Source organism: Ornithorhynchus anatinus, chromosome 8 (assembly GCF_004115215.2).
Source record: "Ornithorhynchus anatinus isolate Pmale09 chromosome 8, mOrnAna1.pri.v4, whole genome shotgun sequence".
Classification (NCBI taxonomy): Eukaryota; Metazoa; Chordata; class Mammalia; order Monotremata; family Ornithorhynchidae; genus Ornithorhynchus; species Ornithorhynchus anatinus.
In genome coordinates, this window is record NC_041735.1 from 52,992,561 (window position 1) to 53,006,512 (window position 13,952).

General features: G+C 43.0%; 1 protein-coding gene across 1 annotated transcript in view; it reads right to left on the minus strand.

Annotated features, from left to right (window-relative positions):
• The window catches only part of WIPF3 (WAS/WASL interacting protein family member 3), a 58,213-nt gene that overhangs the window by 21,417 nt on the left and 22,844 nt on the right, over positions 1 to 13,952 (minus strand). Inside the window, exon 5 of the mRNA XM_029071405.1 lies at positions 2,485 to 2,617. Within this exon, the coding sequence (XP_028927238.1) occupies positions 2,485 to 2,617 (133 nt within the window). The remainder of the gene's footprint in view (positions 1 to 2,484; positions 2,618 to 13,952) is intronic.

Genomic DNA, 13,952 nt, shown 5'->3' on the forward strand with positions numbered 1-13,952 from the left:
GCTTAAAACAGTGCTCTGTACACAGTAATTACACAATAAATACCATTGATGATGATGATGAACACAGAACCATGACAAAAAGTCTCCAGCCTCCTTTTGAAGTAGTATTATCCTGATTCACATCTCGCTCCCTCAGTTGGAAAGTTACTTGGAGTGAAGCAGCATGGCCCAGTAGACAGAGCATGGGTTTGGGAGTCAGATGAATCCCAGCTCTGCGACTTGTCTGCTGTGACACCGGGCTAGTCACTTAACTTCTCTGTGCTTCAATTACCTCATCCGCAAAATGGAGATTAAGATTGTGAGCCTCTTAGGGAACAGAGACCATGTCCAACCTGACTAGCTTGTATCTGCCCCAGCGCTTAGAAGAGTGCTTGACAAATAGTAAGCGCTTAACAAATACCATCATCATCGTTACTTAAAGTCCTGGGTTCTTCAAAGTGCCATAGTAAATCTATCAAAGATATTTAGTAAGCATTTAGTCTATACTAAGTCCTTGGGAGAGTACAATAGAGTTTTAGGGTTTTTTTCCCCTTTTTTAATGGTATTTGTTAAGCATTTACTATGTGTCAAGTACTCTAAGCACTAAGGTGGAGACAAATCAATCAGGTTGGACACAGTCCCTGTCCCAGATTGGGTTCACTGTCTTAGTAGGAAGGAGAATAAGCATTGAAGTCCCATTTTACAGTTGAGGACACTGAGGCACAGAGAAGTAATTTTCCTTTGGTCACCCAGCAGACAGGTGGTGGAACTGGGATTAGAACCTAGGCCACACTTTTTCCCAGTAGATATGAACCCTACCCTCAAGGAGCTTACAGCCTAGAGGAGGAGGTACCAATATTATGGCAAACAGAAGAGCAGGTGACAGGAATTTGTAATTTATTTTAGGGTCAAGTACCCCTACTAGACTGTAAGATCCCTAAGAGCAGGGATCTTATCCAATAATGTTGGACACAGTCCCTGTCCCAGATTGGGTTCACTGTCTTAGTAGGAAGGAGAATAAGCATTGAAGTCCCATTTTACAGTTGAGGACACTGAGGCACAGAGAAGTAATTTTCCTTTGGTCACCCAGCAGACAGGTGGTGGAACTGGGATTAGAACCTAGGCCACACTTTTTCCCAGTAGATATGAACCCTACCCTCAAGGAGCTTACAGCCTAGAGGAGGAGGTACCAATATTATGGCAAACAGAAGAGCAGGTGACAGGAATTTGTAATTTATTTTAGGGTCAAGTACCCCTACTAGACTGTAAGATCCCTAAGAGCAGGGATCTTATCCAATAATAATAATAATAACTGTGGTATTTGTTAAGTGCTTACTATGTGCTAGGCACTGTACTAAGCACTGGGGTGGACACATGCAAATCAAGTCAGACATAATCCCTGTCCCATGTGGGGTTCACAGTCTCAATCCCCATTTTACAGATGAGGTAACTGAAGCACAGAGAAGTTAAGTGACTTGCCTAAGATCACACAGCACACAAGTGGTAGAGCTGGGAATAGAACCCATGTCCTTCTGACTCCCAGGTCCATTATGCCAAGTCTACCAACTCTCTTTGCACTGTACTCTCCCAAGCTCTGCACTGAATAAGTGCTCAATAAATACTACTGATTGCCAGATAAGGAGAGGTATGTGCTGTAGGTACATTTCAGATGAAACTCTGACAGGGGGCAGCTGCTAAAAGAGTTTAAAAACCCCTAACTGATCAGTGAGGACCCACTCTTCCATTATACCGGCCACAGTGCTTGGCACATTTCACTCCCCTAATGCCAACCAATTCACTATCACTTGATCTCTATCTTGCTGCTGACCTCTCACTCACATCCCGCCTCCTGCCTGGAATGCTCTCCCTCTTTTTATCTGACTGAGGATCACTCTCCCTACCTTCAAAGCCTTAATTAAATCCACATCTCCTCCAAGAGGCCTTCTCCTACAGGCCCTCATTTTCTCGTCTCCCACTCCCTTCTGCCTTGCCCTTGCACTTGGATTTGCACCCGTTATTCACTCCTCCCTCAGACACACGGCACATATCCATAATCATATTTATGCCTGTCTCGCCTTCTAGACTGTACGCTCATTGTGGGCAATGAATGTGTCTAACGACTCGGTTGTATTGTACTCTCCCCCAAGTACAGTGCTCTGTAACCAGTAAGCGCTCAATAAATATGATTGATTGATTACTCTCCCAACTGCTTAGTACAATGCTCTGCACAGAGTAAGCGCTCAATAAATATGATGACAAGGAGAGGTATGCGGAGACACATTTTTGGCGAACTTTGACAGTGGACAGCTGCTAAAAGAGGTTGGAAATCCCTAACTGGTCAGTGAGAACCCACGTGAGTTTCAAGAGCTGCTCTTCCATTACACGGACCATACTGCTGGGCGACCTACCGGCTGTCCTGGCTGGGGCTCCGAGAAAGCCCCAGACTAGTCAGCTCCACTGCTGCCTCGCAGACCACCCACCTGCCGGCTGTAACGGCGCACTTACTTTCAATCTGTGGGGCGCTCCGGTCATTGATCTGGGTTACTTTCCTCAGGCGGGTTCCTTGTTGGATGTGGGCCAACAATGCACTTCGACCTTTCTGATCTTCCGGCCTCAGTCTGGGAGGCTCGGCATTTAGCTGTTGGAGAGAATAACCAGAAGGATAGCACTATAGTTTGTGTATAGGTAACCCTTCCTTATGTCTGACCCTCAAGCATCATCATCATCAGTGTTATTTATTGAACACATACTGTGTACTGAGCACTGTTCTAAGTGCTTGCATCTCCTCCTTCCTTCAAGACATCTCTACTTGGATGTCCTCCCGTCAACTCAAACATGTCCAAAACAGAGCTCCTTATCTTCCCACCCAAATCCTGTCCTTTCCCTCACTTTCCCATCACTGTAGCTGGCACCACCACCTCTCCCATCACAAAAACCTGCTACCTTGGTTTAATCCTTAACTCCTCTCTCTAATTCAATCCACATATTCAATCTGTCACCAAATCCTGTTGGTCCCACCTTCACAATATTGCTAAAACCCACCCTTTCCTCTCCATCCAAACTGCTATCACATTAATACAATCACTCATCCTATCCTGCCTAGGTTACTCCACCTGCCTCCTTGCTGACCTCCCAACTTCCTGTGTCTCCTATCTCTAGTCCATACGTCACTCTGCTGCCCAGATCACCCTTCTATAAAAATGTTCAGGACATGTCAACCCCCTCCTCAAAAATCTCCAGTGGTTGTCCATTCACCTCCGTATCAAACAAAAACTCCTCAACATTGGCTCTCCAACACTCCATCACCTTGGACTGGAATTAGAACTCAGGTCCTTCTGACTTCCAGACCCATGCTCTATCTACTAGGCCACACTGCTTACGTGATTATCTTATTTTACCCCAGTGATTGGTACACAGTAAGTGCTTAACAAATAGCATCATTATTTATTTAGTATTAGCCCAGGCCCCACATTTGTGCTCTAGACCTCTTTGGGTTTGGGAAGGGAGAGAAGTCTGGAGACTGGTGCATGAAATCAGGAGTAGTATGGGCCTAATGGATAGGGCACAGGTCTGAGAGTCAGAAGGACCTGAGTTCTAATCTGGCACCATCACTTGTCTGCTGTGTGACCTCGGGTAAGTCATTTCACTTTTCTGCCTCAGTTACCTCATCTGTAAAATGGGGATTACTACTGTGAGCCCCATGAGAGACATATACTGTGCCCAACCTAATTAGCTTAAATCAAACCCTAGCGTTTGGTACAGCGCCTGGCACATTGTAAGTTGTTAAAAAAGTATCATTAAAAACAAAAAAACCTATTGTTATTACTATTCTATTTTTAGCTATTAACGCTTGATCAGCATTTCCCACTAGATGGCTCCCTTACATAGTATGACTACAGTACTACACACTCTCTATACATGAAATAAAAACTTAATAATAGCCTAGTGACTGATAATGTAGATCAATTTTTCTACCTCAAAAGGCCACCTAAGGATCTAAACTCACATTCACATTCTCTATATCATATTATGCAATGATAATGGCCAGCATATGTTTTTCTACAAAGTTTACAGAGAACACAACTCCAGTTTTCTTTTCCTAACTCTCTACAAGTGACTGAGTTAAAGGCCAATCTACTAAATTTCAATTCTGATTTCAAGGTGCCTAGCCAATATTAAACAAAAATTCTCAATATTCTTGGATTCCTAAATTCCAGGTTAATTCTGGATGTTTGATAACTTTACAGAAATAGCCCCTTATAAGCCAAACTACATTTGCAACTTTTTTCCTTTACTGAAACTGGTAAATGAGAAAGCATAAAATAGTACTTTCTTGAGAATTTAGGACTATTCTCCTTTATCATTATAATACCATTATTTTCTCAGCACCAACTATGAACTAGGATCAATACAGAACATATTTAAACTCAGCCTTTCTCCTGCAGGCCAACAGTCTACGGCCTGGGATCATTAAAAATGTATTGTGGCTAAAGCAAATTAATACCAGCCCAAGGGCTCAGAATCCAAAGATATTAAAGGCAGTTTACAGGAAATAAAAATGGAACTTTGGATGCACACATTAGTCTGTATTCAGGATGCAAATAAAGCACTCCATTCAACTTCTTCTCTGGTTCAACCCACATATACAATGTCACTGAATCCTGTCAGTTCTACCTTTACAACATTTCTAGAATCTGCACCTTCCTCTCAATCCAAACTGCTGCCACGCTTATCCAAGCTCTTGTTTCATTCTGTCTTGACTAGTGTATCAGCTTCCTCACTGACTTACCTACCTCCTATATCTCCCCATTCCAGTCCACACTTCACTCTGCTGCCTGGATCATTTTTCTAGAAACAGTTCAGTCCACATCTTCCCACTCCTCAAGAACCTCTAATGGTTGCCTGTTGAATCAAACAAACTCATAACATTAATACCTGAGTTTGATAATAATGGAACTGGCCCCTCTTACTTTATTGCCTGGTCCCCAACTACAGCCCAGCCCCCACACTTTGCTCCTCTTTCACCAACTAGTCACTGTAATTCAGTCTCATCTATCAGTCTATCTATCAACAGCCACAGCTGTTGACCCCTTGCCATATCCTCCCTCTGGCCTGGAACTTCCTCCCCCTTCATATACACAGATCAACAGTCTCCCCTCCTTCAAAGCCCTAGTAAAATCTCACCTCCTCAAAGAGGCCTTCCCTGACCTAGACGCTCATTTTTCCTACTCACCCTCCCTTCTATATTACCTATTCACCTGTATCTATACTTCTTAAGCACTTGTGAGCCATTCCACTCCAACTCCTTGTGTGCATATTGTTATTCTCACCCATTCTCCTTATTAGTACTGCATTTGAATGTCTTTCTCCCTCTCTAGGCTAGGAGCTCTATGTGGGCAGGGGATGTGTCCAATCAATACCATTGTACTGTACTCTCCCAAGCACCCAGATATGGTGCTCTGCACACAGTAAGTGCTCAACATACACCACTGATTCATTGCAAGATTAACAGTTTGGTGGGCAGGTAAAAGTTTGTTTAAGCTGAACCTGGCATTTTTACAAAACTGTTGCTTTGCAGATGCTTCAGAAAGAACTTGATCGAGGTGGCCAACAGGCCAAAAATTAAACTCTCAAGGTGCACTTGTCCAAAATACATTTCCCAGGTTTCCAAATTTTGGTGCAGATTCTTACTGTTCAAATTATTTATCCTGTAAGCCCCTCTCCTTTTCAAGAAGCAAAAGGCCAGAGTACAGTTCCACTGCAAAACATAACATCTGCAGCCACCAAGAAAAAAAAATAAGCTGACCTACTTGGATTTTTTTCTTCTGCTACAATCTTTATTTCATGGAATTCAGAGGGTTCCAGGTCTGAAAAGTGGGTACCAAACATGTTCAGAAAAAGCTAACTTTGGTCTCCATCTGAATTGTCATTGTTTTCTTTGTTCTAAAAGTGAATAGACCAAGCTGCTCAAGAATGGTTCATTTTGGGGTAGACAGAGTAGATGTGTTTGAGCTGATTTATGAAACACAAAAGTTACAACTCAAGTTAAGGACAATTTCATTAAGAGTGAGAAACTAGAGCCTGATTTACCCATCCCATTTCCACTCTGAAGTCTTACCTCTCTCCCAACACAGAGCAACAGAGAACTGGGACTATTTTTTACTAGATCCTCAGTACCCTGTCTCCCTCATTTAGTAGGAGGTATAATCTTCCCTGATATAGCTGCTTTATAGATTTGGAAACCACAACTTGTTAGTGAATCAACCAATAATATTTGAGTGCTTATTCTGGCCAGTGAATTGCACTACTCACATGGGAGAGCCCAATAAAATGAGCAGACCAAACCCTGCCTTTAAGGAGCTAACAATCTAGCAAGGGGAACAATCACTGAAATGAATTACTTGTTCTTTAAGGTTTGAAGAATACATGGGTTACTTCAATACACCCAACTCTCCTAAAATATGTGCACTGTGTCCCCAAAAGAGCCCAGCTTGAAGGAAACAAACTACACCGTAAGCTTGTTGTGGGCAGGGAACATGTCTAATAACAATAATAATGTTGGTATTTGTTAAGTGCTTACTATGTGCAGAGCACTGTTCTAAGCGCTGGAGTAGAAACAGGGTAATCGGGTTGTCCCACGTGAGGCTCACAGTTAGTCCCCATTTTATAGATGAGGTAACAGGCACAGAGAAGTTAAGTGACTTGCCCACAGTCACACAGCTAACAAGTGGCAGATCGGGATTCGAACCCATGACCTCTGACTCCCAAGCGTCTACCAACTCTGTTATAGTGTACTCTCCCAAGCACTTAGTACAGTGCTCTGCACATAGCAATCACTCAAGAAATACCATTGAACATGACAATAATGAAGGTTATGGACTCCCAGGGGGCTGGGCAACCTATGTGTAACCTTCCAAGGTGGCTGGTAAGCTGGCAAACTGGTGATTGAGTTCTCGATGAATGCCTCAGAATCAGATAACAGGAGGAAAACAAAAAGTAGAATGCACTCTTAGACCATGCTGACGCATAAGGTATAGACATAGTTCAGTTCGTAAATGACTATAGGTTGGAGCCCGAAGATAAATGCCATGACAATTGTTTTATCACTACAGTGTGAAAAATGCAACTTGTCTGGGGCACAAAGCCAAGTGCATTTGGTATGGAAATAACAGGAGGGGCCCAACTGAAGCACAAAAAGTGTCATTCTTACAAAGCACTTCCTTTCACCAAAGTGGCACTTATATTTATAAATAAAAAGGAGACGACCTCAAGTTGCTGCTGGGAACAGACAGTAACAAAAGACCATTTGTTTGACTGAAAGCCTCCATTTCTGGGAGACTGAAGAATACATGTAAATGTCATAACTGATTTACTAAATCAAAATGAAATGTTTGCTTTCATTGTCCTTAATAAAAAAAGATATACAGTACTGTTGATTGTTAATCTGATGTAACAGTCTTAGTGAAATGGAGCATTGCTTGTCTGATGGCCTGAATTTGCCACAGAAACAAAGGATTATGCCTCCACCTTTCTCTGCTTTACTATATTTTTGTCTTGAACTTCCTAAAATCAGGCTGATTAATGCTGCACTTCATTAGAGTGGATTAGCTTGATGTAATCATTTTTCTGCACAGCCGAAGGGAAACAGTAGCTCAGCCTCAGATAGAAAAGAGGCGGTAGCGGGCAGAAGGAGGAAGGAGGGTAGAGGGAAAGAGGGAGCTTCCTCTCTGTATGAGTAGGCTGAAAAGAGACAAACCTTTTGCATGGAACCCACTTTTCTAGCCTCTGGCCCTGTTGGGGTGAGCAATGCCTTACCAAATAGGTTTACTCAGAAACCACAGTACAGTGCTCTGCAAACAGAAAACGCTCAATAAGTACCATTGATTGCTGACCAGGTTGCCAATGAGGCAGCTAAAGCTTGAGAGGCAAATAAAGCTGAGTGCTTACAGAAGACTTTGGTGTGGGGGTTGCAGAAGATGAGAGGGAAATAGAGAAAAGGAGAGAGGGTCAGGGGGATCCTTACAGCAGGCCACAGCTGTTTTTTTAGTTGTGGAGATAGGCTTCCCTGAGCTATCTATTTCTCACCACATTTGAGCACCTACCATACAGTAAGGATTCAAGGGAAGGAGTATAAGGCTCTCCAAAGTGCTTAGCCACCCTCTTTGAACTGCTAAGAACAGTCCATAAAAGTACTTCATGCCTGACTGAAGGAATTTTTTTTTTCGGTGGAAGCATTGGAATACTGATTAGAAATATCCCCCCATCATCAGTAATTAATTAGTCCTACAGAATACAGAGCATTTGGATGAGTACCAAAGAAAAAGTCCTTGCCTACAGGGGCTTACAATCTGATGGGAAAAGACAGGGAGACACAGTTTTGTTTTTTTCAGGAACTGGAGAAAGGATAAGGATAGAACAAGTGATAGCACCAGAATGTCAGGATGAACTGCTGAATAACTAACTGAATAATAAATATCTGTTGACTACAAAGATGCACAAACGTGCTGAAGCCGTGTGGAAATTCACCCAAGTGCTAAGGGTGACTAATAATAATAATGTTGGTATTTGTTAAGTGCTTACTATGTGCCGAGCACTGTTCTAAGCACTGGGGTAGACACAGGGGAATCAGGATGTCCCACGTGGGGCTCACACTCTTAATCCCCATTTTACAGATGAGGTAACTGAGGCACAGAGAAGTTAAGTGACTTGCCCACAGTCACACAGATGACAAGTGGCAGAGCTGGGATTCGAACTCATGACCTCTGACTCCAAAGCCCGGGCTCTTTCCACTGAGCCACGCTGCTCTATTGGGTTGACCCCAGTTGGGGTATGGGAAATTCTTTGGAATGAAAGAAGGACATAACACCTACTAACCCTACTGTATTGTTCTCTTCCAAGTGCTTACTACAGTGCTTTGTACAAAGTACAGGTTCAATAAATACCATAGATTGATTGACTGGAGGGATCTTAAGAGGACTTTGAAGACGGGGAGTACTGTGTTCTGGTGGATTTGAAGGGGATGGGAGTTCCAGACAAGTGTGAGCAAGTGGGTCAGTGGTCGCAATAATGTGAGCAAGTGGGTCAGTGGTCGCAATAATAGACAATGTGAACTCACTTGCTTCGAAGCCATGATAAGTATGGCACTCAATCATAGCCATAAAAAACATTCAGCCCTTTGCTTCTTGTTAAACTCACAAGAGTGAGTATTAAAACAAGCTGGACAGGTGGGTCCTGCTACAAAAATTGACTTGAACTTTACATGTTTTTAAAATGATCATTATTTTGAGTGCATGTGGGACAGGAGGAAAGATGAAAAAGGGTTTCTGAGCATGAGATTTTACAGAATGTGTTTTAATTGTTCTTGGTACAAAGCAGAGTGGCCTAGGGAATAGAGCACAGGCCTGGGAGTCAGAAGGCCCTTGTTTCTAATCCTGACTTGGCCATTTGTCTGCTGTGTGACATTGGGTAAGTCACTTCACTTCTCTGTGCTTCATTTATCTCATTGGTAAAATGGATTTTAAAACTGTGAGCCCTATGTGGGACGTGAACTGTGTCCAACCTGATTAACCTGTATTTACCCCAGCAATTAATACAGTGTCTAGCACATAGTAAGTGCTTAACAGATACCATAAAAGAAAAAAAAAAAGCTACCTTTCTTATAACCTACTTTGGATAGGCAAACTCTACACAAAGTCTTCCTACCCTCTCATCCAGTAACCAGACTCTTCTGGGAATATCTCAAGTCTAATAACCCCCACTCACTTCCAGACACACTACTGTGGCAGAATGAAATACTTTTTTTTTCCCCAAATAGTATTTCTTAAGAGCTTACTATATACCAGGCATTGTACTAAGCACTGGGGTAGATACAAGCATATGAGGTTGGATGCAATCCTTGTCCCACATGGGCTTGCAGTTTTAATCCCCATTTTACAGATGAGCTTGATGATGATGCTCTGGATGACTCTCCTCCCACAGGGGGAATACAATGGTCAACTTGAAAGGTGATCATCTTAGTATCTTTGAAGTTAATTACTCCGGGGGGGAATGGTTGACAATGCTGAAAAGCTTCAAGAGATCCCGGGGAATGGTTGACAATGCTGAAAAGCTTCAAAAGATCCGAGGATTTCTAGCCACCAGCCAATTTCAAGCAATTTGAAGGACCCTGTGTTCTACATTTATTGTACATTCCCAAATGTTTAGTACAGTGTTCTGTATGTTATAGGATTCATTAAATACTGATGATGGTGAAAACTTTCTAATCTGCATTCCAATACTTCCACCGAAAGGAAAAAAAAATTCCCTTCAATCAAGCCTGAGATACTTCGTGGCTGGCTCTTAGCAGTTCAATGAGGGTAGCTAAACACTTTGGGGATTCCTTCTCTTGAATCTTTCAAATCAGTTGCTGTGGGAAGAAGGGAGAAAGTGGCAAAGGGGACCCAAGATAGAGAAACAGCATGCCCCGCTGGAAAGTGCCTGGGTCTGGGAGTCAGCAATCTGACCTTGGGCAAGTCACTTGCTTCTCTGGGCCTCAGTCTCCTTATCTGGATAATGGGGATTCACTTGTTCTCCCTCCCACTTGGACTGTGAGCCTCATGCCAAACAGGGGTTCTAACCAACTTATTTTGTATCTCTCTCTGCCCTTAATACAGTGCTTAGCATATAGTAAGTGCTTAAATACCACATTGTTATTATTAGCCTGAGGCTCCCCTGCCCAACCAGCTGCCACAATTATTACTATTCATTATTAACCTGGGTTCTAATCCTGGCTCCACCATTTGCCTTCTGTGTGACCCACTGCAGGTCACTTAACTACTCTGTAACTCAGTTTCCTCATCTGAAAAATGGGAATTAAATACCTGTTCTTCCTTCCCCTCAGACTCTGAGCCCCACTGGGGCACAGATTGTGTCTGATCTGATCATCTTTGCATCTACCCCGGAGCTGAGCACAGTGCTTGGCACACAGCAAGCACTTAAATACCATACTTGTAATTCCTTCACCTCCTTCTCTGAAGGGCATCTTGCTTATTGACCTTCACGGAAGAGGGAGTTTGGCAAAGTCCTACTTCATCTTGTTTGCCCCCTCCCCCATGCTCCCACTCAGGCAAGGTTAATTAGGACTCTGTAATCTCTGGATCTCTTTGAGCTAAGACCATCTCTTGGTTTCATACAAAATCAGCCTCTGGTACAAGTACCCTCTGAATCAGGCCGCGTCCTTCCTTCCTTTGCACATTTCTAGAAAATAAAAATATATGGGTGCCAGAAAATCTTTAGTTCCTCAAGATCCATAGTTCCATCAGAAACTTGGCTGCCTTCCTTTGACCAAGCCGAAAGTATTTAGTGTCCAAACTGCCTTATAGCTGTGAGACCTGGGTCTTCCAGAAACATCACATCCGACTTCTAGAGAAATTCTAGAAGTGCCACCTGAGCCAATATTAATATCAAGGGGCAAGCCAGAATAATGAACAATGAAGTCTGAGAATGAAGGCAGACCCATTCATTCAATTGTTTTAACTGAGTGCTTACTGTGTGCAAAGCACTGTACTAAGCACTTGGGAGAGTATAATATAACAATAAACAGACATATTCCCTGCTCCCAACAATGTTACACCCAGCCTGGACTGTGAGCCAAGCTCCTCACACAACACATCAGCTAGGTGGGTGGAGCATGTGAAGAGATATGGGGGACTAAGCAAGATGGTAGGAAGAAATATTTTAAAGAGTTAATGAAGCCAAACAATGAAGTCATTGAAAAGTAGCTTGGCTTAGTGGAAACAGCAAGGAACTGGTATCAAAGAACCTGGGTTCTAATCCCAGCGAAGCCACTTATCTGCTGCATGACCATGGGCAAGTCACTTAAATTCTCTGAACCTCAGTTCCCTTATCTATAAAATGGAGAGTCAATACCTCTTTCCTCTCCTACTTAGACCATGAGCTCCATCTGGAATCTGCTTATCTTGTATCTATGCCAGCGCTTAGTACAGTGTTGGCATAAAGTGCTTAACAAATACCCCATTACTAATTATTATTAAGCTAAACATCAAATATGACAATGGAGTGGGAGGCAGATGCAGAAGACAGATTGGTCTGGTGTGCAGCAATCAGAAACAGTGTGACTTGTTAAGGTCATGACACCAAGGGAGAGGCATAATCAGTGCCAGGTCACTTAGCTACTCTGTACCTCAGTTTCCTCAACTGAAAAATGGGAATTAAATACCTTTTCTCCCTTCACCTTAGACTGAGTCCCATTGGGGCACAGATTGTGTCCGTGCAGCAGTGGTAATAAGTGCAGCTGTGTTGAAAGAGGAAAATGCAATGTACATGAGACTTAGTGGAATGGCATGGACTGTGCCTCAGTTCCCTCATCTGAAAATGGGCATAAACCTGTTCTCCCTTTTTTATTGATTTTTACGGTATTCGTTAAGTGCTTACTATGTGCCAGGAACTATACAAAGCACTGAGGCAAATACAAGATAACTGGATTGGACACAATCTTTGTCCCACACAACTCACAGTTTTAAAACCCATTTTGCAGATGAAGCAACTGAGGCACAGAGAAGTTGTGACTTGCTCGAGGTCACCCAGTGGACAAGTAGCTCAAGATTGTGTGCCCTGTATAGAACAGAGACTGTGTCCAAGCTGTTTATCTTTTATTACCCCAGAGCTAGGCTTGTAGTAAGAACTTAATACCATCATTATGACAATGATAGCAATGATGACATGGAAAGGCTTCTAAGACATACTCATACACACTGATTTTTTTAAAAATTGATTAAGCACTTACTCTGTGCCAGTTAGTACAGTGCTCTGCACATAGTAAGCGCTCAATAAATACTATTGAATGAAAGTAATCACTGGGGTAGATACAAGTTAATCAGGTTAGACAGAGTTCCTGGACCTCAGTGAGCTCACAGACTAAAAGGGGAAAACAGGTATTTAATCCCCATTTTACAGGTGAGAAACTGAGGCATTGAGAAGTTAAGTGACTTGCCATGGTCCCACAACAGGCAAGTGACAGAGGCAGCATTAGAACCCAGGTCCTCTGACTCCCAGGCCAGTGGACTTTCCACTAGGTCACACTGCTTTCCACTGAACCATTAGAAGCCTCATCTTCTAATCCAAAGAACAGTCCTGATGAGCCTCGTGCCTAACAGACATAGATTGACGTAGGGTTGCGTGAGCTGCCCTGGCCCTGCAGCATCACGCGATGATGTCAGATGCACTATTTTGTGGAGGTCTACCTGAGGCCATCAGAACCTACACCATTTTATTGGCACCACATCTGCATTGGAGAAGAGGACAGACCCACTGAAACCAGACAGTCTGGCAGAAAACTGGACAAATGGCCACCTTAACACTCCCTTTCATGCACTCTTTGACATGGAAAGTCCTCATTGTTCTCCCTTCCCAGCCCCCTTAAAAAACACACCAAATTTAAAAATGGAGGAACTTTTACAGGACAGTGGAAGAGCAACGTGGCTTAGTAGAGAAAGCATGGGCCTGGGAGTCTAATCCCAGCTCCACCACATGCCTGCTGTGTGATCTTGGACATGTCACTTCACATCTCTATGCTTCAGCTACCTCACCTATAAAATGGGGATTCAATATTCAATACCCATTCTCCCTCCTACTTATACTGAAAGCCCTGTGTGGGATAGGGACTGTGTTTGATATGACTATTTTGTATCTTCCCCTATGCTTACAACAGTGCTGGACATACAGTAAGTGCTTAATAAATACCACGATCATTATTATTATTATATGAGGCCTACAAAGAAGCCCATCAGATCTAGCTGAGGAAGGATCCTGGGCCAATTTCTTTTTGACTATTACAGGCAATCTGTTTTACAGTGGGTTAAATGTAGCTAACTAAAGGACAAATCTATAAACTCCCGGGGGTCACTGCCAGCAATAGAAAGCATGCATCATGTCATATCGATTCAAAAAGGCATTACTCCAGCAGCTCACTCAGC